At 33.9% G+C, this 21,526-nt stretch overlaps 1 protein-coding gene across 29 annotated transcripts in view; it reads left to right on the top strand.

Annotated features, from left to right (window-relative positions):
• Positions 1-21,261, top strand: part of PICALM (phosphatidylinositol binding clathrin assembly protein) — a 90,292-nt gene extending 69,031 nt beyond the window's left edge. For 5 of the 29 annotated variants that reach the window (XM_039848232.1, XM_039848239.1, XM_039848237.1 and 2 more), the window contains 8 exons: positions 764-895; positions 989-1,019; positions 1,193-1,292; positions 4,164-4,187; positions 5,575-5,634; positions 7,151-7,255; positions 18,469-18,571; positions 19,760-21,261. In XM_039848232.1, coding sequence (XP_039704166.1) covers positions 764-895; positions 989-1,019; positions 1,193-1,292; positions 4,164-4,187; positions 5,575-5,634; positions 7,151-7,255; positions 18,469-18,561 — 545 coding nt within the window. In that variant the 3' untranslated portion in view covers positions 18,562-18,571; positions 19,760-21,261. The remainder of the gene's footprint in view (positions 1-763; positions 896-988; positions 1,020-1,192; positions 1,293-4,163; positions 4,188-5,574; positions 5,635-7,150; positions 7,256-18,468; positions 18,572-19,759) is intronic. The other 24 variants (XM_039848243.1, XM_039848241.1, XM_039848255.1 and 21 more) reach the window with 8 other exon arrangements.
• The last annotated feature ends 265 nt before the right edge of the window (positions 21,262-21,526 follow it).

The following is a 21,526-nucleotide window of genomic DNA, read 5'->3' as shown; positions in this document are numbered from 1 at the left end:
GCTCCCCAGCACTAGCATCACCTCAGCTCCACCTCAGATCATCAGGCATTAGATTCTCATAGGAGCACCAGTCCCTGGTGCCAGAAAGATTGGGGACCACTGCCTTAGTGGCTCAGTTTGATTCTTCTACCCTTTGGTAGAGAACCTTAAGAATTTTATTTCATTTCCAAGCAGTGTCTTAGTTAACTAGATGGTGTCATGCAATTGGAGGGTAGGTTAGCAATTTATGTATAGTTTAGCTGGTTTTAGACAGAACAAAAGTGGTAATAAAAGGGTTCATTTTTATTTGTTTCTAATGTACTATTTTACATATACCTTACATTCTCCATTTTGAAGATATAAAGAGGTCTATAAAATATTTCTTGAGAAACTTTTTGCAAAGTTACAGTGATGTATTTTTTCTACTTGTGTTGCTTTAGGTATAAGTGAGTCAAGAAAATTTTGTTGGATGAGGGGGAAAATTACATTTCATTCCCTTCTCTTACAACTTTGGAATAAGAATAGTTTGCTTGAATTCTTTATTTCCTTTAACTTTAATGTAATTTTGTCATAAACTAAGTCAGATAATTTCTGTCAAAGCAAATACAGCCTTCTCAGTTCACTTCGAAATAGTGAATATCTTCTTCCATTTAAGAGCATGGTTAGTGCCCATTTTTTTTTGGAGGACTTTCCCGGTTAACAAGGTAAAAAGGCAGAAACCACCTTTAGCTATAGCACCATAAAATTCCTTACAAATCCTATTTCGTCTGTTTGTAACTTTAAGGCTTTGATGAACTAGGTGGACTTCTCAAACCAACAGTGGCCTCTCAGAACCAGAGTCTTCCTGTTGCCAAACTCCCACCTAACAAGTTAGTATCCGACGACTTGGATTCATCCTTAGCCAACCTTGTGGGCAGTAAGTATTCTTTGAATTCTTTAATCTTTTTAAAAATAAACTTTTTAAAAAAGGAGTCTAGTTTTTAACTGCTTTCTTTTTCTCTTGTTCTAGACCTTGGCATTGGAAATGGAACCACTAAAAAGTGAGCATTTTATTTGTATTCTTTTCCAACACTTATAGGTTCATTTGGCTTTCATCTCAAAAGTATTTGTACAGACGTCATCTGCATCTTTAATGCTATGTTCAATCTAAATATATACTAAAGAAACTTCATAATTACAGACATTTAATATTCTCACTTATATTTATTTAAAGTGATGTAAATTGGAGTCAGCCAGGTGAAAAGAAGCTAACTGGAGGATCTAACTGGCAACCAAAGGTTGCACCAACAACTGCTTGGAATGCTGCAACAATGGTAAGTCAGAAAAGCTCATGATATACTAACGTGAATAATTTAGGTAAATGTGTAACATAAAAATGTTTTTAAAGTGATAGCTTAAATGGAAAAGTTGTTATTGTTACTAAGTTTTAGCAATGTAAGTAATTTGTATTCGTTTAAAGGAGGCTTTGCTGACTATATTTGCAGGTACATTTTAGTAGCTAACATTTCTTTAAAGGTTAGTTGTGTCAGGCGTTATTCTAATAAATAATATGTGGCTTTATTTTATATAATCCTCAAATTAGCCTTAAGTGGTAGTAACTATTATTGTCCCCATTTCACAGGTGAGGAAATGGAGACATAAAGTTGTTGAGTAATGTGTCCAGGATCACAGAGTTCTTAAGTAATTGGGTGGGTTTTTAGAACCCAGAACCTCAGAGCATATGCTCTTTGTCACTGCTCTCTACAGTTGGTCTCAAATTTATTACTTATTTATCTAGAATATAACATCTTTAATTTTTTTTTTGATCTCACAATTGATACACTATATTTGCTTGGCTTTTATTAATATTGTCATATGATTTATGTAGTCGATTCTCCTTATTTGCTGTACTTATGTCCTTAAAGTCACTGGAGCACTGAACTATTGCTAGGTTCACACAGACATACATATTTCTCTCAACAATGGTTCAGTGTTTACTAATTCATTGTTAGGGTGACTTTAAGAACATAAGTGCTGCAAACAACTGCTCCAAGTGGAGAATCAACTGTGTGTGGGTATAAACACAATTTATATATAAACATGTAAGATGTATAAATATCTTATATTGATAATAATCTTAAATCCTAAAAAAAAATCAAGTAGATTATATATTTTTTTATTTTACAAAAGAGAAAATGAGGTTCAGGAGTATTAAGTGACTTGTCTGAAGCCACCCCAGTAACTGGTGCCAGAGTGGAGATTCTAGCCCTATCCACCTGGCCCCAGAGCCAGAGCTTCTTGCTTCTTACTACTGCGCTGTTCTCTACCTTCTCCATCCTCTGATAATCTTTCTGTCAGAGCTGAAACAAAGCAGAGCCTTACCTTATTTGACCTCAGCTGGGAACGAATGCATAGGGAGGCAAATTGTTCATCACTCTATGCATGATGTTTGTAAATGACCTCAAAGGCCTTACAAGCATTGATTTTCAGATTACAAATAAAGTTTAGGGAATAGGTGAATTTGCAAATACAGAATCCATGAATAATGAGGATTAAGTGTATATGCTAATTAAATAATTAGCATTTAATACTGAAGAAGTTCTATTAATGTTTTTAATTATGTAAGGTATAATTATCCCAGAGTAACTTTATGGCTGTACTGTCCTTGGTCAGCTGCTGTTTTACCATCCCAATAAATCATCCTGGGTCAGAGAAAACCAGTTTCTTCTTGTGGAAAAATTCAAAACATGCTTTATTGTAACTGTGCTAATAGCAGCATTTTGATTATACAAGCCATACGTTGTAGCCTTCCTATTGTTATTAGAGACCTCTCAATATCTTTGTTATAGCCCCTTTCTTGTTATTAATTCCTTTCCAGAGCATTGCCCCATTTTTCTTAGGTTAATCATATGTTAAAATTAGTAAGGCTGAACTAAAAATGGTGTGTGAAGAAAATTTTGTGAGACAGTATCTAGAGTTTTGTTAGCTTCAGTCTTCATAAATAGAAAATAATATTGATTTAACTACATTTTTAAGGCAGTAATTTTCCACTGATAGGGATCACTACTATCATTAATAATGAAACCTTACATTTACATAGTTTAGGTAACACACACACATGCATGTACTATCTTGAATCTGTATATAGTACACTCTCGAGGGAGCTTAAGTAGGTATCATCCCAATTCTATGGATGAAGTTGTGTGATTTTTTTCCAAGTGCAAAACAACTAAAAACAAATTTATATTGAAGTCTACCTCTTCTGACTCTGAATCCAGTGTTTTTCCCCATTGTAACACACCTCACGGACTAGGAAATGGCAAGAGGTTAAGTTAAGTTAGTGGATTTTAAAGCCTCTAGTGTGAATTATATATTGATACTATATGAGGAATGATATAAATCCAGATACTGATATGAAAGTACAATGAACATTTTCTTATTTTGTATTGAATTAGTATTAATCTGTATGAAATATTTGTAGATAGCACTTTACCTAATATTGGCTACTAGAATGTAATAGTCGTCTAACCATCTAGAATTTGTATGTAAGTTGATGGTAAGATAGCAATATTTATGGTGCTATGTTATATATGGTAATGCATATCATCTCTTAAGGATTTTGTTAAAATATTTATGTGTATGTATTTCATAAAGTTTCTTTTTAATAACTAATAGTTAGGGCTGGTGATGTGATTCACAATTTAGGTAAACTGCTGCTTTTGACATTTCTTTACATATCTAACCTTTTTATTAATCCTTAAACACTGTCAAGGTTTTAAAATATTTTTATTTAAAATAATTCATTGATATTTTATTAAAATGTAAATGACGTTATACTACAAATTCTTTTAATTATGATTGCTTTTTTCCTGTGGTAGATGTTATATGATGCAGCCTTGTTCATGGGATGCACTGAGTTTTGTACTATTGAGACTACTGATGGATTTTATGTTTTAATGACACTTGTAATCAGTAAACTGTTATGTATGTAAAGGGATAATGCAAAAGACTAAGTTTTCCTTGTCAACCTTGATAGTGTTTTAGTATAGATGTTCTTCCATTAAATACTGGAAATAAAAGGGGTTTTAGGTAGTTCGTGAATGTACATGTGAACTAAAATGCTCTCTGTGTATTTTCTGTTGTGTAAGTACTTGTTCTAATCCAGTGTTATTGCATTATGTAATTGTTCTCCCTGGGAAAAACAGAATGGCATGCATTTTCCACAATACGTAAGTGACCAAAAACTAGCCTTTTTTGCAATAAATTGGCATGCTATTAATCACTGCTCTAGCAGAATCTCATAATCTTCCAGCTATTACTTGTTTTCACATTCAGATTTTCAGTGTGCCAGAAATTCTTCCTAGCATCTACTGATTTCATGGGCGTTTTGCAGAATTGATTCTGATGGTGGCATGGGAAATATAAATTTTTTTTCTTGCTTAATATTCTGCCATTTGCTGCCAGATGGCTGGGTGTCTGTGTGTGTATCTGTGCTGCCACTATGCACTTGATGACTTCTGAATGAAGGGAAATGTTGATTGTGGTAATGTTGAAAATAACAATTGCATGAAACTTTACAGGCTTCTGCTGTACTTGGCAGTTTGTCTACTGCTCTTGCAGCTCTTGATTTTTAAGTAGGGAGAGACCAGTAAGTCCTACATGCTCACCCAAATACTAAACTTTTAACTATTCACTTTATGCTTCACTTACCTTCCCCATGCATATGTTCCAACTACCATATAATTTCTGTTTTTTTTTTTTCTTTTTATGTTTAGCAGTGTTATTGGTCTTTCACCTGTATTCAGTTTCAGTTTTCATTATAAGATAACATGCAGAGAATGTTGTTAAGACAGCAAATATATCTAAAATGATTCCATGCTTAGATTGTATATTTACAGAGCATCAGTTAAAGTAGAAAGAGGAGGGGAACTTAACTTAGTGGTGGCTGGTTCTTTTAAGCATTAAAGCATAAACAGACAAGTTTTTTTGCTCCTTCAAATTGCTGCTTTGCAGAAAAAAATTTAAATAATTTATGGAATAAATTAGAAGGAACTAATATACGTACTCTGTGTAAGAACTGTGTGCGTCATATAGTCATACTCAGTAGTGGTTTGAAATCTTTGAGGTTCTTTGAAAAAAGTGAATGAGGTCCATAGAAACTAATTTTTTGGAAGATCATATTATTAATTAATTTGGGATTTTTAAATTTTTTTCTTTGCTCAAAAAATGAAGTGCCTAGGAAAACATTCAGTAATACTATTTTTTCTGGGCAAACATTTTTTTTTATGATAGTGATGGACTTTAAATTTTAGAGCTCTGAATATTTTTTAAAATTCAAAGATTTTTAGAGCTATAAAAGCCTGTTGAAATTTTAGATCACTGTTTAAGTTTAAATGGAATTTATTTTTTGTAATCATTCTGCTTTTCTAATTGTAAGACACCTTTCACTGAGAATTGACTTTTTAAATTAAAGTATAGTTGACAAATTGACACAGTTATTAATGATCACAAGTGTCATATTTAATCATAGCTGTCTTAGCAATTCTTTTATGGGACTACAATTATAAATTTCTTGAACTCATACTTCCTTGTTTATTTTCTCTTTCACTGTTTCAGGCACCCCCTGTAATGGCCTATCCTGCTACTACACCAACAGGCATGATAGGATATGGAATCGTAAGTATTTTTCTAGACACAACTTTTTGAAACTAGGTTGATTCATATTTAACATGCCTTTATTACACACTTAACTGAAAAAAGAACAGTGTCACATGTACCCTAAGTGTCTAACAGAACCTCGTATCATAGCATTGGTTTCATAAGTATTTCTAGAATAGTCATTATATAACAGATATTTATTAATGTTCACAGTACTACTTGGCTTATTTTCCCCTCATAACTTTGCTAAGCATTTTATACTTCATTACAAACTTACTTAAACATTAATGTTAACTCCAAGTCTTTGTTTCAGTGACCCTACATTATAACAAGTAAGGTCTTACAACCTTGATATACTGTAGGGGAAGGGAGGAATTAACAATTCTTGAATTGTATAGAGGTAAATTTAGTCTGTTAAAGGCCATGGAAAATGTCCTATGACAATGATTGGTACAATACAAAAAACAGTCTTTTAACATTTAAGCTGCCCACAATCCACATGCTAAACTGCCCTTATACTCCCAACTATCTTCATATAGACTCACTTAGATAAGAAACGGAGGTAGTGGTTTCAACCCCGTGTACCATGTTTGAGGAACTGTTGCTGATAGGAGACAGCACTATATCCCATGGTATTACTATGGTGGCTTCTCTGCTACTTCTTTGTTTACATCTTATGGGAGTAGCTATTTTCCTACATAAAAAAAAATTTCACAGCTTTTGGGTTGGTAGTTTTTGCCTAAGAAAGGAGTCTGCACAAAAACTCAGACGATAAAGTTAAGCTGAAGTTCTCCATGCAGATGAATCTACTTGAAAGGTTAAAAATAGAACTTATGGAAAGATAAGCTTTTATATTGCATTTTAAACAGAATAATATAGCAGGTTTTATGTGCTCTATTTTGTCACAGATTATATTGATTTTATTATCATGAAGTGGTAATTTTTAAAGCAAGAGATGATCAGTTGAGATTCGATTTTCAATTACTGAACTTTGAACTACCTCTTTGTGTGTAAATTTAAGCCTCTTCTTGGTTCTCCTTTAAAGTGGTGTCTGAAATAAAATGAACAAACCACAGAGAGTAGATTTCTTCAGAATCAGCTGTGCTCACTTGTGATTGATTACTTGTGATCACTTGCATGATGGCACAAGAACTTGATTTGGTATATATTACTTTGAAATGCCTTAGTCATTTTATAGTTTTGAGTTTCCCTATATCGAAAGTTGCCAAATTTGAAATTTCTTGGTCTAAATTATTTTGTCTGCTGTACTGTAGTAAGGCTTAAATTTTGCAACTCATTGTATAGAAAAAGTTAAACTTTTATACAAACTTTAAAAATGAGCACATTAAAAACCTTCCATACCAAAATAAATACTCTTAAAAATTAGTAGCTGTCAGATGTATTTGCATTTACAGGCATTTTCCCTTTGAGTTAAAGCAAAAGTAATAATTGTTTTCATCCCTTTCATCCTTCTTGTTTACTTATGTATAAAGTGAGTCGACATTTTTTAACTTGGTATTTTTCTATTTTTTAGCCGCCTCAAATGGGAAGTGTACCTGTAATGACACAACCAACCTTAATATACAGCCAGCCTGTCATGAGACCACCAAACCCCTTTGGCCCTGTATCAGGAGCACAGGTATTAATGTGCTACATATAACTGTTGTAATGTGCTTGATGTGGAAGGAACACAGTTGCTAGAAAGATCCTTTTATACAACTTGAGAAATGAGTTATCAGCATTTCCCCCCTTCATAGCAGATGTTATTTGATTCATATCTTTCTCATGTAAGCTTTTGGTAATGATTATTAGGGAGGAAAAGACAAGCAGATTACAAATATTAAAGATGGAAAATTCTTCATTACTTACAGCTGGTGGATCCACAGGACGGTTTTTCTGAGGTTAAGGAACCTACTTTGTTCATGATTCTGGTGTGATCTCCTTTGTGAACTCTAGAAACCTTGAACTCAGAGCTCCAGTGCCTTGGCATTTGGAGTGCCAGTGCATTTGGTAATGGACTTGTTATTCCTTTCCCACTTGAATGCATGTAGTACTACATCTGCCAATGCATATAGTGTTACTTACATTGCCAAAATTAGTTTGCATTGATCCAGTTTGAAGCTACTCTCTATACATTTCACAGATTAATGAAACACAGGAAATCCTCATTTTTCAGCCTTTTTGAATATTGAACTCTTTTTAATAAATTGGCATTTTAGGTAGTACCAGTAACTGAGTAGATTGTGAATTTAGTTCAGAGTAAGAGGTAAAATCTATGTTCTTTGCAATTTATCTATTTGCCCAGATGCCTCTTTTTTTCCCCCTCATTCATGTTAATGACCTTTTCCTCCTGACCTTTATCAGTTAAGTATTTAAAATGAAGATAACTGGGAGTGTGGGTAATTGACACAGTCATTACTCTTATAAGTTAACTTTTATGCATTTGTTTTTATAAAATGGGTTATGGGTATTTATAGTTTTCTTTCTCTTCTGTCTTCTACTAGTGTTAGTTTTAAATAAGAAATATACTAGATTTTGATAATCTTTTAAAATGTTGATTTTCCTAACTATTGATATAGATGTTTTCTTAAGATTATATGGCTTCCTTATGTCCTTTAGTTTTTTCTTTGTTATTCATAGTTTTAACTTCAGACCTATATCATTTATTTTTTAAAATTAGTTTTGTTTTGTTTTTTGCTTTAAGAGACTAAAGTGCTAAGAACTTAAATGTATTTTAAGAATAAAAGATGTAGTCCAGAGCAATAAATTTACAAGGAACTGCTGACTATAGAAATTTTTTCCCCCCAATGTGTGACTAAACCCTGCACCCAGTCTGGGCTGTGTCTTACAAGCTCCTGTCTAAGAAACAGAGTATATTGTTACCTTAAGCTTGGATACTGCCTTGACAGTTTCCAAGAACTTTCACATACATTATCTCACCTTATTCTCAAAATCATCTTTAAAGTAGATAAGCCTAGTATCACCACCCTATTTTATAGATAAAGCTGAGACTCAGAATGGTTCTTTAGCTAAATAACTGGTGAAATACAACTTATCCCTAGGAATCCCTGATCCTGGCTCAGTACTCATTGGTACCATACTACCTCTCTGCTAATGGGACTGAGCTCATATGGTCATTATGGTAGCACTCTCTTCTTTTTGTTAGAACCACTCTGCAAATTCCTTGGGTTTCCTGCTAGATTATAAACTATATTTACACATTCAGGACATAACTACTACAGTTGTTAAGAACATCCTCTACAGTTCTGAATATAACTTTCAACCTTGAAACGTTTTATATTAGTTTTGCTTTTTTCTTTTTAATATGGTTTTTTAAAAATCTCAGTAAAACTCTACCTTAAAAAACATTTCTAACCCTTTAGCATCTATGCTTAACCCAGGTTTTGTATCCTGTTGCCTTCTAAAATCCATATAATTCTTTCACTGAAACACCAAAAAAGTGCATGAAAAGAGACTGTGACAGAAATGCCTTTTCCTAATTACCTTGTGCCAGATGAGAATAGAATGAGAATGTTAGGGTAATAAATTTCTAGTTGAGAAGTCAAATTTGAAGTGAGTGCTTAACTAAATATTACTGATTGAAAAAAGCACATGAAGGAATCACATTGATAACTAGAAAGAAAACATGTGAAGTAGCTCAAAGAGGCTTTTGTCTGCTCACACAATCATTTGAATCAGTAGAAAGTCAGAATCTTAAATCTTTTAATGTTACTTCTAATTCCTTTCCCCCTTTGTTCTCCATGAGTCTGATCACCTAGTCTCACTAATTATTTCTCTGTCATCTTTAGAGCCATCCTTCTTTTGTTCTACAGCCTTCAGTCAGATTCGAACCTTTTATCGTATGTTTGTTTTACAACAGTCTCCCTGTGTTCCTCACCTTTCTAATTTAATCCATTTTGTAGATACTGAAATGATCTTCTATAGGCAGTATTCGTAACTTCTTATTTCTATATTCAAAAATCTTAGGAGGTGAATCTAAATATAACTGAACATTTAAGACATCTGCTCAGCTTTCTTTGTCTTAAAAACTACCTCACAAAGTCTCCCTGTTTTTAAGGATAATAACGAGTAAACAGAATATTCAGGTTCTTTAGTTTCCATGCCTTCTACAATTCCTTGGGTTTCCTGCTAGATTATAAACTATATTTACACATTCAGGACATAACTACTACAGTTGTTAAGAACATCCTCTACAGTTCTGAATATAACTTTCAACCTTGAAACGTTTTATATTAGTTTTGCTTTTTTCTTTTTAATATGGTTTTTTAAAAATCTCAGTAAAACTCTACCTTAAAAAACATTTCTATAATTCTTGATAAGTATCCAGTGTTCTGCTAATATTTGTCTTTTCCAGGAGTCCTTCATCTATCATAAAATGAATTTACTCTTTACTCATTCTTTATTCATCTCCAGTTCCTTTCCAGACCTTCTGAGATCTGAAGTTCTTTTCCTTATCCTGCATTATTTTTCTTTATAGAACATATCACTACCTGATAACTGTCTGTCTGTCTGTCTTTCGTGCATCCATATATCCATCTGGCAGGAGATACCTATACTAGATCGTAAGCCTCTTAGAGGCAGGCAGCAGTTTGGCTTGTTTATTTCTGTGTCCCTGGTTCCTAGAATAGTATCTGTCACATAATATTTTTGAGTATTATTTGTCAAACAAGTGAGTCTGGTTAAAAAATTTAACTTTTCCGTTGTGTAACTTACTCTGTTCTTCATTGATCTCTCTTTTTACTTATAACCATTGTAATAATTCATACTAGTGTTCAAAATTGGTTTAATTTGTTGGCTAATTGTTACTGTAATCTAAAATATGAGATGACTGTCACTTGAGAAATGAAGATACCTTTAACTTCATGATAGAATATTTGCAATAATTTTAAGTTGAACTATCTTTGAAGCAGGTGAGATTTTTCTCATGCTTTAGGTTTTAATGGTTCTTAGATAGTCCCTTGGATTAATTTTTGTCCATTCAGTGCTTGTTAGAACCAAAATAATTTTTCTTAATGAATTTCCTTTTGATCTCTCATTATTTTGCTCTTTTTTTCAGTTGGATTCAAAAATTTTTAAGGCAGAGGACATCTCTTTCTACATTATAAAGTAAATGATAGTTCAAATGTAAAATGAAATCCCATCAAAATAAAATCTTTTAGTCAAATCCTAGTTCTACAGCTGTTGCCAGAAATCATTCCCTGCTCCTTAAAGTGTTTTGGAAGCCATTACCAACCAAGGACACAACTTGTAGTCCCTGGTGTCTTGCCTACTTACTATTAAATCAAGTTAGTATTTTCGGAAGTACCTCAGCCTCCCAGATATGTTTATCTTCTTGCCGTTTAGTGAGGCATTCCAACCAAACAACATGTTGTGTGTTCTACATTATATCTAGGTTACTCTAAGGGCTGCATTAGTGCCTACTAGGGAACAAGTACCTAATACCTTCAAGATGGCTATTATTCTCTTTTTAGGAAATTACCTTCATCATACTTTTAATTTAGTAGACAACACTGTAGTATTGAAATTAAGCCTTTCTCTGCACTTAATCCTGTTCTCTCCCCATTATTTTTGCTCGTTCTGTAATTTTTTGATATTTTTATGTAGTTGTTTAAGGATGGCTATTAACTTTTGTTTCATGGCTGTTTCGTTTATGGAGGATATGGCTAAAGATGCAGAATAGTTGTTGTGTTTTTGTTTGTAAAGGCCAATTTTAAGTAAGTCTGACATCAGTTAAGTGTCTGAAAGGAAACAATGGCTAGTTGTGAGTGCTTTTTACCCTCCTAAATAGGAGTACTGTCGGCTTTAGATATTGGAATAATTCAAGTCTTACCAAAAAAATGACCTTTTTAATGACTTTCTTGTGTGTAAGAACTAATGGCTCTCTTTGCTTTTAGGCATAGTTTTGTGGGCTTTTTTGGGGGAGGGGGTACTTTCTTGGTGTGTTAATTGTGGATGTTGGCAGTGCCTCTTCTGTCAGCTGATCTGTCCAGCTGGATTTCTGTGAAGAAGGCCTTTTGCCTTGTCAGCAGTGTTTTGTGCTCATTCATCTTTGCCTAGTAGAAGAATCCTTGAGGGAATTTACTTTGGGACTTGGGATTTAATGCCATAGCTGAGAATGTTTCTGTAGTCCCCAGGGTACAGCAGAGTCAGTTAAAACAAAAATTTAGAAGTCCCTTCTGATGACCACCATTGTTAATAAGACAACCTGTAGAATAAGACCGTTTTAGTGTTTTTTGTTCTTGTTGTTTTTTGTTTTTGTTTTTGTTTTTTGCTGAGGACGTTTTTTCTAAAAGTTGGAAATCTCATTTCTTGTCTTAAAACCAGAACATATTTATAAAATCTTGGGTGTTTATGAAGTTCTACAAAATCTTCATGATGAACGTCAGCAACCATATAGTGTGTACATGGAAAGCACAGGAGTATATTGATTGTTCAATATTTACTAAGGAAGTTCCATTCAAAAAATTATTTCTCTACTCAGACTTTAACTTTTTCTTGTATGTTAAATATAGCTATAAATTCTAGCTGAATTGAAATTAATCAGGATAGCAGAGTTTTGAGAGGAAACAAAGCACCAGCCTTGGAGTCAGCAGATCTGCATTTGAATCTGTTATTGGTGTCCTGGGGCTGCTGTAACAAAGTATGCCTAAAACTCGATGGCTTAAAACAACAGAAATTTGTTCTCTCACAGTTCTGCAAGAGGTCCAAAAACAAGGAGGATCCTTCCTTGCCTCTTCCAGCTTTTGGTAGCTCCAGTCATTCCTTGGTTTGCAGCTGCAACATTTTAATCTCCACCTCTGTCACATGGCATTCTCCCTCTGTCTCTGTCTTCTTGTGGCATTTCCCTCTTCTTATAAAGACACCAGTCATTGGATTAGGCCCCACCCTAATGACCCCATCTTAACTCGATTACAACTACAAAGACCCTGTTTCTAAATAAGGTCAATTCTAAATAAGGTATCTGGGGATTAGGACTTTCATGTATTTTGGGGGAACACAATTCAGTAGTTTTAATCTGACTCTTAAGTAACCTGGTGTTTCAGGGCAGGTCGCCTATATAACTTTGATGAGCCTCAGTTTCTTTATAAAATGATGATTTTACCCTGTATACTTTATAGGTTTACTGTAAGGATCAAATGAAAATGTTTGAAGTAGACTTAAGAATGTGGAGGTTTGTGGTATTTTTTTTATTAATCATTATGAGAAACTTTTGTTTTCAGAAGAAAATTCTACAAGGGTGCCCTATTTTCAGAAATTGTTCCTCGTCCCTGAGTTGTCCCTATTCCCAAATTTTAACTTATTATAATACAGTTTATATTTCTTTGCATGAGTTACAAATTATCTTGATTGTAAATAATTCAGAATTCATTATTTTGAATCCTTAATTGTGACTCACTATTACCTGACAGCATTAGATAAACACATCGGTGGGTGAGGGGTCAGTGGGGAGTTGGGGACAGGGCAGCTGAGCATGGCCTGCATTTGAACTTGAATCATCTACTTGGGTCTTGGACTGTAGACACTGTTCACAGGAACCAGACGCATCACTCTTTAGGACTACATTAGCAGCATCTGAATTGACTCAACATTTGTAGAGATGGTGTTATGTATCCTGAAATACCAAGCTTTATTTTATAATAATTAAAATTTTTATTTGGTTCAATTTAATATAGTTTATAAACTGTCTAATCTGTTTTAGGGGGAGGGGCAAACCTTTTTTGGAAATGTTTTAAGTCTAAGGAACTGTCTCTTTTGACATTTCTAGTAGGAGCCCAATATATAAATCAGGTAAAAGCAGGTAGCCTCAAGCTCGTATTGGAACACAGTTTGTTTTTTTAACGAAAACAAAATGCCATGTTTCTAATAAATAGCAAGTAAGTGATATAGGTACATTTAAATTATTATTTTGTCTTGTTATAGTATCAGTTGACATAAACCTTAGCTTTTCATTTTCTTTGGTTTCAAAGGGTAAGAAATTGAAATTTAATGTGAATCAGTATTGAACACTTTATTCAGATAGGCTAAGCCAGTTTTTGTGATTCCCCTCCATCAAATGGAACTTTAAAATGACTTCTCTTACCTTTGGATGCACTTCTGATATATGGAAGATGTTTATTTTTAACATAGGTCAGTTAATATTTCCTCCCATGAGTTTAGGAAATCTTCTGCTCTATATCTCTTTCTACAGTTTGGTTTTCTTTAACTCTTTTGTCAATATAGGTTGCCATAATTTTGAGGTGACATAAGGTGTCATTTTGGAATAACTTATTTCTTCTGAGTTAACAATTTTAAGTTATTGTAGACTTTAGCAATAGTCTTCAGTTTTAGAGAGATTTAGATAAAACATACCCTAAGACAAGATGAGTAGTGCTTTGAGGGTGACGGGAGGAATGCTGGCATAACTTTGTAATATTTCTGATGGGGAGAAAACCAAATGGGGTTACGTTGCGCACAAATCCAAGAAACAGTGATCAGAGACACTAGACTCAACCTACACAGCAGGCCCTCTACCTTATATAGTAGTCTTCTCGTTCAGCCCCACTTCATAGAGACAGCTGAGGATTAGCATTATCTTTAATATGTAATATTGGAATGCCACACTGTATATTTGTATCATTGTGCAGTGAATTCAAATGCATCACTAGTGGCCTGGCCATGTTCTAAACATTATCAGAAAACAATTTACTATTCCATGACTCAGTTTTATAGTTGATATCTCTGTGGAATTCTATTAAGTAGAGCTGTTATCTCTAAATGTTTTTATTACACAGCAGTATCAGGAAAATATTCTTTAAATATGTACCCTAAGTATATGTATATGTACATTTATATATTCCTACAACAATATATTAGGTACATTAAAAATGTAAAAATTAGAAATTTCAAAAGGGTTAAAATTAAGAGAGGATTTCTAATATTTTCCTCTAATATCCCACTTTGGAGACCATTTTTATACAGAGCTTATTTTGTCACCAAAAAAACATTTGAACACTACGGAATGCTTACTATGTATGTCAATGCTAGTTTCTGAACAAGAGGCAGGTAAAATATGTTTCCTACATCTGAGGAGCCTAAAGGTGAGCGTAATATGGATGCATAAATGACTGGTTAATGGTAGAATAAGAATCCTTTAGAAGAGAAACACGGAGTATTGAGAACAACAGTGGAAGAGCAAGAGCAACACAGACTCGATGACATTTGAGCTGGGCCCTTTATAGTATAAGAACAGATTAGCATTTTATTGTATGTGGTAGGGAAGGTTGAACTATTTGAGTGACTAATATATGCCAGGAAATGTGCTGAGTGCCTTTTTAGTTTTTGTTTTTGTAATGACATATTTATAGTATGATTTGCCTGGAATGGTCAGTTACAGTTGGTTTTTTTTTTTTTCATTCTATTCTCAAGATAGTCCTAAAAGAGGATACGAGTGCTGGGCCTAGATAGTCTAAACCCCATATTATAAAAGAGCCAGGATTAGATTCAGTTCCATCTTTTACAAAACTCTGCTTGCAGGCAAAGGAAGTTTACTCATTTTTCTCTTAAGATGTTGACTGCTTCTCCAGCAAAGACAAAATGAGTCTCTGCAGGATTGCTATTTGCTGTCTAGGCTTTTGGGCAACTGAGACGTTCACATGTAAACATGTGGCAAATTGCTGCTTCTATAAGAACTTACCCTTAAATAGCCAATCCTTTATTTTTCCTTAAGCTTTCAGTTGCACTAGTCTCACCTTCTAAGAATGCTGCTATTTTTTTTGTTTTAATCTGAAATTCTTTCTTTGGTGTTGAACAGGAATATAATGAAAGAATAATCATTTTTATTTTATAATGTTTACTGTAGCAATAGGATTTTTTTATAATTCCTTTACTGTAGGTATGTTGCCTTTATTTAAAGTTAACTTATGATTGATTTTTGTGCTCTGTCTTTATTATACTAAACACCTTCTACAACCAAAAAATATTTACACTGGAGATAAAAGCAAAGAGTTTTAGTAATGTTAGAATTATTTTTTTCACTTTACCATTTTTTAAAGGTTGATTAGGGTGAAAGGTAGGAGTGGAGGAATTTTGACTAAGAGTTACCATTATCAATTACTTGTAATTTTAGTATTGTTATTTATATGTTGCCCTTCTATAAAATGAGAAAGGAAGACTTTATATGTCTGTATTTAGACTAGCAAGACTCACCACTTTGTTTGAAAGTCATATTCAGTTGTGGTATAGGTCAGTTTAATTTGAATAAACTGATAGCTGTACTAATTTTTTTAGGTCTATAGGAATTCATATATAGAGAATATTATTTGAAATAAATCAGTAAAAGGCTGTTTGTTTAGTTTTTGTTTTTGTAATGACATATTTATAGTAGGATTTGCCTGGAATGGTCAGTTACAGTTGGTCTTACGCTAGCTTGTAAAATATGGTGATTTTAAAATTAATAATAGTTGGATTAAAAAAAAATTTCTTATTCTTCAACAATTAGAAGCCCTACATGTTCTTTTAATTTACTCACAAGAATAATAAGTAAAAGAGAGTCAGCCATGGTAGTTTCAGGAGACTTTCTCAGGCTCTTTAAATCCTGCTGCTTCTCACCACCAGGATCCTGTTGCCCCTTTGTGATCTTTTGTTCTTCCTGCTTTCCTTGAGCACTAATTGGGCTATTGCAGCATATTTCCTGTCTTTCTCTTTACTCCTTTACTCTCTGAGCCAACTCCTTTCTCACCAGTGCATGGTATGCCTATGCTTTGGTATAGATGCCAGGAAGGGGCGGGGCCAGATTGTTAGGAGCTGCTGTGTGGCTGGATCCTTGACAGTACAGTCAGCCCAACCAGTCTAGACACAGTCTCAACTGTTTGAGATGGGAATCGATGATGTGAAACTTCTTGCAGGAATATTAAGTCTTGTTTTCTCATGTTTTAATTTAACTACATATTTCTGGTGTGAGACATATGTATATGTAATTATTTTGCAATGTAAGAGAATAGTAGAAGTATAGTTAGAAACTAGTACTTTTTCTCCCAAGGAAAATTGATCATCTTCAACATATTTGTAAGTCTTTAGGACTTCTCTCTAGCAGTATGCTCTTATATTGAGATGAATCAAAGTGTTTCCTTTCACCATACTCTTCAGGGGCATTTTTTTCCAGGACTTTCAGGTCTTCAGACTGCTGCTCTCATGAAAACATGTGATTTAAGAAGACACGTTAGTGTGGGGCTCTAATAGGAGACTTGTGATTTTGGATGCTGTCTATCTGTAATAAGCAAGGTTTTTTGTTTTTGTTTATTCGAGTGAAAGAGAAAATTTGTTTTGGAGAGAAACTCAGTTAAATTTAGACTCCCTCCAATTCAGTGACTGATAATCACTTTACTCAAAATCATTCTGCTTCTTAATGGTTATCCTTGATTGTTCCCAAGGGGGAGGAGGAGACATCTTTCCAATTAAGTTGCACCTCAGTCTGTCTCTGTATGGATGGTATTTGAATCCCCAAACCCAGACATGCTGCTCTGTCCTCTCACCTTAGCTGCTTTTGTAATTCATCATCCTTCCCATTGTCTTTAAACATTTATTTCTGAGAACAAGATATAGAAATGATTCAACCACTAATAAAACTGAAAATGATTTCTAAACCTATAAATTTATTTTGGCATCCAAAACAACAAATTGCTTATACTTGTGATAATATTTAATGCGACTCATTGGCTGTTCATTCTCTATACTGTTTTTCTTAAAAAAATAAAAGGTAGGAATGAGACTACTTTGAACCAGCAAAGAGAGATTTGGGGACTTGAAGTCCTTTATAGGATTTGACTGAAGTATGATTTGAAACTATTTCCACTTAGTCATCTTTGATTGAATACTCAATTGAACACCCATAAAAGGACAGTTCATTCTATAATAGCTCTGTGCTTGCATGACTCTGCAATCTTATGCAGAGAGAGGGAAAAAAATTAAGCTTGCTCCAGACTAAAATGGTTCACGTTTAGTTTGAAAGTACTCTTAGAGTAGGCTTAGTAAAGGAGATACATATACAAAAATGAACATCTTGATTCTTTAGGAACTGCCTTTCTTTGAAGAAATACTAATGATAATGTTATTAAGTTCAGCAGTCTACTTGCCTTATTGTATATTCAGATTAAACAATAGGAGAAAATTCCAAGAATTAAGCAGACATATTCAAGCAGGAAGCAGAAGCAAAAATCTTCAGTTTAATTCTATATATTCAGGGCATTTTGTGGGCAGTTAGCCTAGGTGACTTTAATGGTATACGCATCAGCTGCACCATGGCTAGATAAACAGGCAGGAGCCAACTGTGTGCAAAAGGTGTGAACACTGAGGACAGGACTTTCCACCTCCTGTGAGGAAGGAAGGAAAGAATATTGCAGCTAGACGTGCAATAGGTCTGGACGTTAGGTCTGGGCTGAGGTCAGAGTTTGCACAGCTTTTGACAGACAGCCTGGACACAGGAAGCCATCTTCCCTCAATTAAAAAAAACAACAACACAATTATGCACTTCTTCCCCTCTCCCACACACACATAGAATAAAAAAGTCTTTACCGAGGGTCAGCTTATATCGACCTTTTTGGGTAAAAGACTTTATTTCTTTGGAATTTCAGAAACAAGAATTTGTTTTCTGAAAAATCCATGCCATTGGATACCCTTTAGCTTGACATGTGACTGAAATTTTTGTTTTAATCCATTTTCTACAAAGGCTGCCTTTATATTTATTAAAGATGACAAACAAAAACCACTTCTTCTTTCATTACATTTTTCTGCTTTCATGTTCTGTCATTCTGAGCTCTTTTTTTCTTTCCCTCTCTCTGTCTTCTTTTCCCCCAGCTGTCGGCAGCATCCAGCCCCTCCAGTCACAGTCCTCACAGAGCTTCAGGAAAGGACCCTTTTGCAGAGCTCTCTTTGGAGGATTTCTTATAAATCACTTTAGGTATTGCTGCTTGTTGGGGGAATTGGGGACTTAAATACTAAAAAAAAAATTATCAAACACTACATAGTATTCATTCTTCTCCTTAGTTTCTTTAAAGGACTTTAGGTTCCCCTCTTTCTCCTCTTCCTTTATTCTCTAGATGAAGAGTGAAAATAGATCAAGATAGGACATAAGGACAAACAACTTTTGCAAAATATCTTTAACATAATTAGAAGGTGTGAAATCAAAGGACCGCCTCTCATGTTTATATGTATGCATCCACTGCTCACAGCAGATGGATGAGATCAAATACCACCCTGATAAACTGGGTGTTTCAGTCAGCCTTAAAAGAGTTATAGAGAACAGAATAGCACAATTGTACACATCGGCCTAGAGCTTAATTAGGAGCGTCTTTAGTTTTAATGTGATGGCCAGGGTTAGTGTGGAGAATTCATTTTAACAGTTTCTTTAAAGGGTTATATTTTTTATGTATGCCTTTTCCTCTAAAAAATAGTAACATTCCCCCCAAACAGGTTATATTATTATTATTTTTTAATTAAGGTCAGGAGAATCCTTGTGGTCTTTTTGATAGAAGGATTCTACATTTGTGCCACACTGCCTCTTTTTGCTGAAAGACGGTGTAATTTGTTGTTCTTGATGTAGATATACCTTGACTTCGTACTCTTTTGATTTGACCAGTTTATTAGCACTTCTGCTTTAGTAATGTCTTTGGATGAGCAATTTAAGGGATATCATGAATGAAGTATCTGAACAGTTGTAAAGTATTCCTTTGTAGATCTTCCAGATTTTATAGCTGTAAAGAAATGATTTAGCAAGCATAATATTACCATTCTCTTAATTATCTCTAATCTTATGATATTCGGAAATAATATTTCAAATTTCGCTTTCTTAAAAGATTTTTATGTGAAATATTTATGTTCATGGAGAGGTGTTCTGTATTTATCATGGAAAATTTGTCTTCTTTCTTCTCCTACCTTTCAATTTTTAGTAATTAGAAAGGTATTTGGAAATCCCTGTATGCTTCAAATATTGAGTTCTGGCATCTGATAAACTGATAATACTGACTTTGTTTTATAATTGGGGTCACTTCTGGGCCAGTTGAATGGTAAATGCCACAAAGCATTTTTATTTATGAGAAGACATCCTACAACGCAGTGAGTTAATTTATACTCCTTTTTTTTTTTCCAGATACAGTTTATGTAACTAGATGGAAGAGAATGGAATTTTTCCAAAAAGACAAGTGCTCAAGCAGCAAATACTTACTTCCAGCAAAATCCAAACTGCTGTCTCTTAAACTCTCTTCTTCCATTAGAATGCTACAGTAACCCAGTGAAGGCCCATGAAGGAAGTTGGGACTAGTCTATAGGAGAATGTATCTATACAGTTTATAAAGCCAAGAATTGCCAGGATTTCAGACTAAGAGCTGTCTTTTTGGTGACTAACCCTTCAGTTCTTTCAACTCCTATTAATACCCATAATTAGTAAGCTACCAAGAAAAGCCCTTATTTGGGAAGTGTGAAATTTGTATTTGGAAAAGCTGCCTGGAGAGAAGAACTGTGTTCTTTACTATAATGCAACAGGACTCTTTGGGGGGGATCAAAATCATAACTCTTGATTATGCAGTATCTTTCTTTACTCCAGTCCTCACAGATACAGACACAGTAACTAAAGTTAACTTTTCTTTTTAAAAAAATTATATATTCAGTTTGCAGTAGACATTCCTTAAGTATTTGTATTTATTTATGATTATCGATTTACATAACATTAATATTGTATCAAACCTCCTTATGAAAATGAGTATGGATGTATACGGTATGTTTGATTTTTATCCACAAGAATGAATCTGATTCAGAATGCTTTTCAGCTGACATACAGAGCACTAAATATTATAAGGCGAGTCCATAGGTCTGAATCATTTAAGAATTCTCAGCCTCTGTGGGATTTAGGGAAGCATTATAAATGCATTAATCCTTATAGTCAATTCTGTGCCTAGGATTTTGCAAGGGAACAGTTCACTGACTAGGAAAAGCACTACATTTTAAATTCAGCATTAGTGCATTGGAAAGGAACTTTACTGCTTTGTGCTTGGCATGTCATTATTTTCCATGTGACATTAGGGCCTTTCAAAAATGAATGTGAGGAATTGCTTTCACTTCAAGACTTTCCTTCTTTTCAGTAAAACTGTAGGAGGTGTTATGGGGGGAGGGAAGGGAACAAAATCCTTAAACATTTTATTTGGCACATGCCATGTTATGATCATATATCTTTTAAATAATGGGAAATAATATCTTTAAAGTTAATGTCTAGCCAGGAGTTTAGTTAACGAAGAAAACTGCACTGTTGATCGGTGCTTTGTGTAAATACATCTTAACATTTGGGTTGAGAGGGGCCTTAAGAAGGACAGTTTGTTGTAGGAAAGCAATTCTGTACATGAGTTTAAGCATACTTGTTGCATTGTCTCTGCAGATTCTATTTTTGTTTACAATATTAAAATGTATGTTAGCAAAAATGGGTGGATTTTCAAATAAAATGCAGCTTCCACAAAACTTTTGTTATGTTATTCTGGTCTGAGGTGCATTTTTTTTGTTTTTTTCCTTTTTCTTTATTATAAGTATTTTTATTTTTTATTTTTTCTCATAGAAGCATATGCAGGTAATTATATTTGCTGATTTAATAAAACGTACAATTTATTTCTGTTTTAACTTGATTTCCAAAAAGATTTATCTTTATTCTTTTGATTACCTTCTAGTCTCTTACTGATAAACAGAACTACTTATTAAAATTGTTCATTTTTGTCTTTGGATCAGATGCCTTTGGTCAGGTAAGTTTAAGGGAGAAAATGCTTTGAGTTTGACATTCTGATGCATGTGATTATGTCTGCCAAAGAAAATTCTGACTGTATCATGTTTTATATTGAATAGTAAGTAGGATTCAGAGTATATAATAGAGGGCTTA

This window comes from Pteropus medius, unplaced genomic scaffold (assembly GCF_902729225.1).
Source record: "Pteropus medius unplaced genomic scaffold, Ma_sr-lr_union100, whole genome shotgun sequence".
NCBI classification, from domain to species: domain Eukaryota; kingdom Metazoa; phylum Chordata; class Mammalia; order Chiroptera; family Pteropodidae; genus Pteropus; species Pteropus medius.
This window is presented reverse-complemented; position numbering and strand designations above follow the sequence as displayed.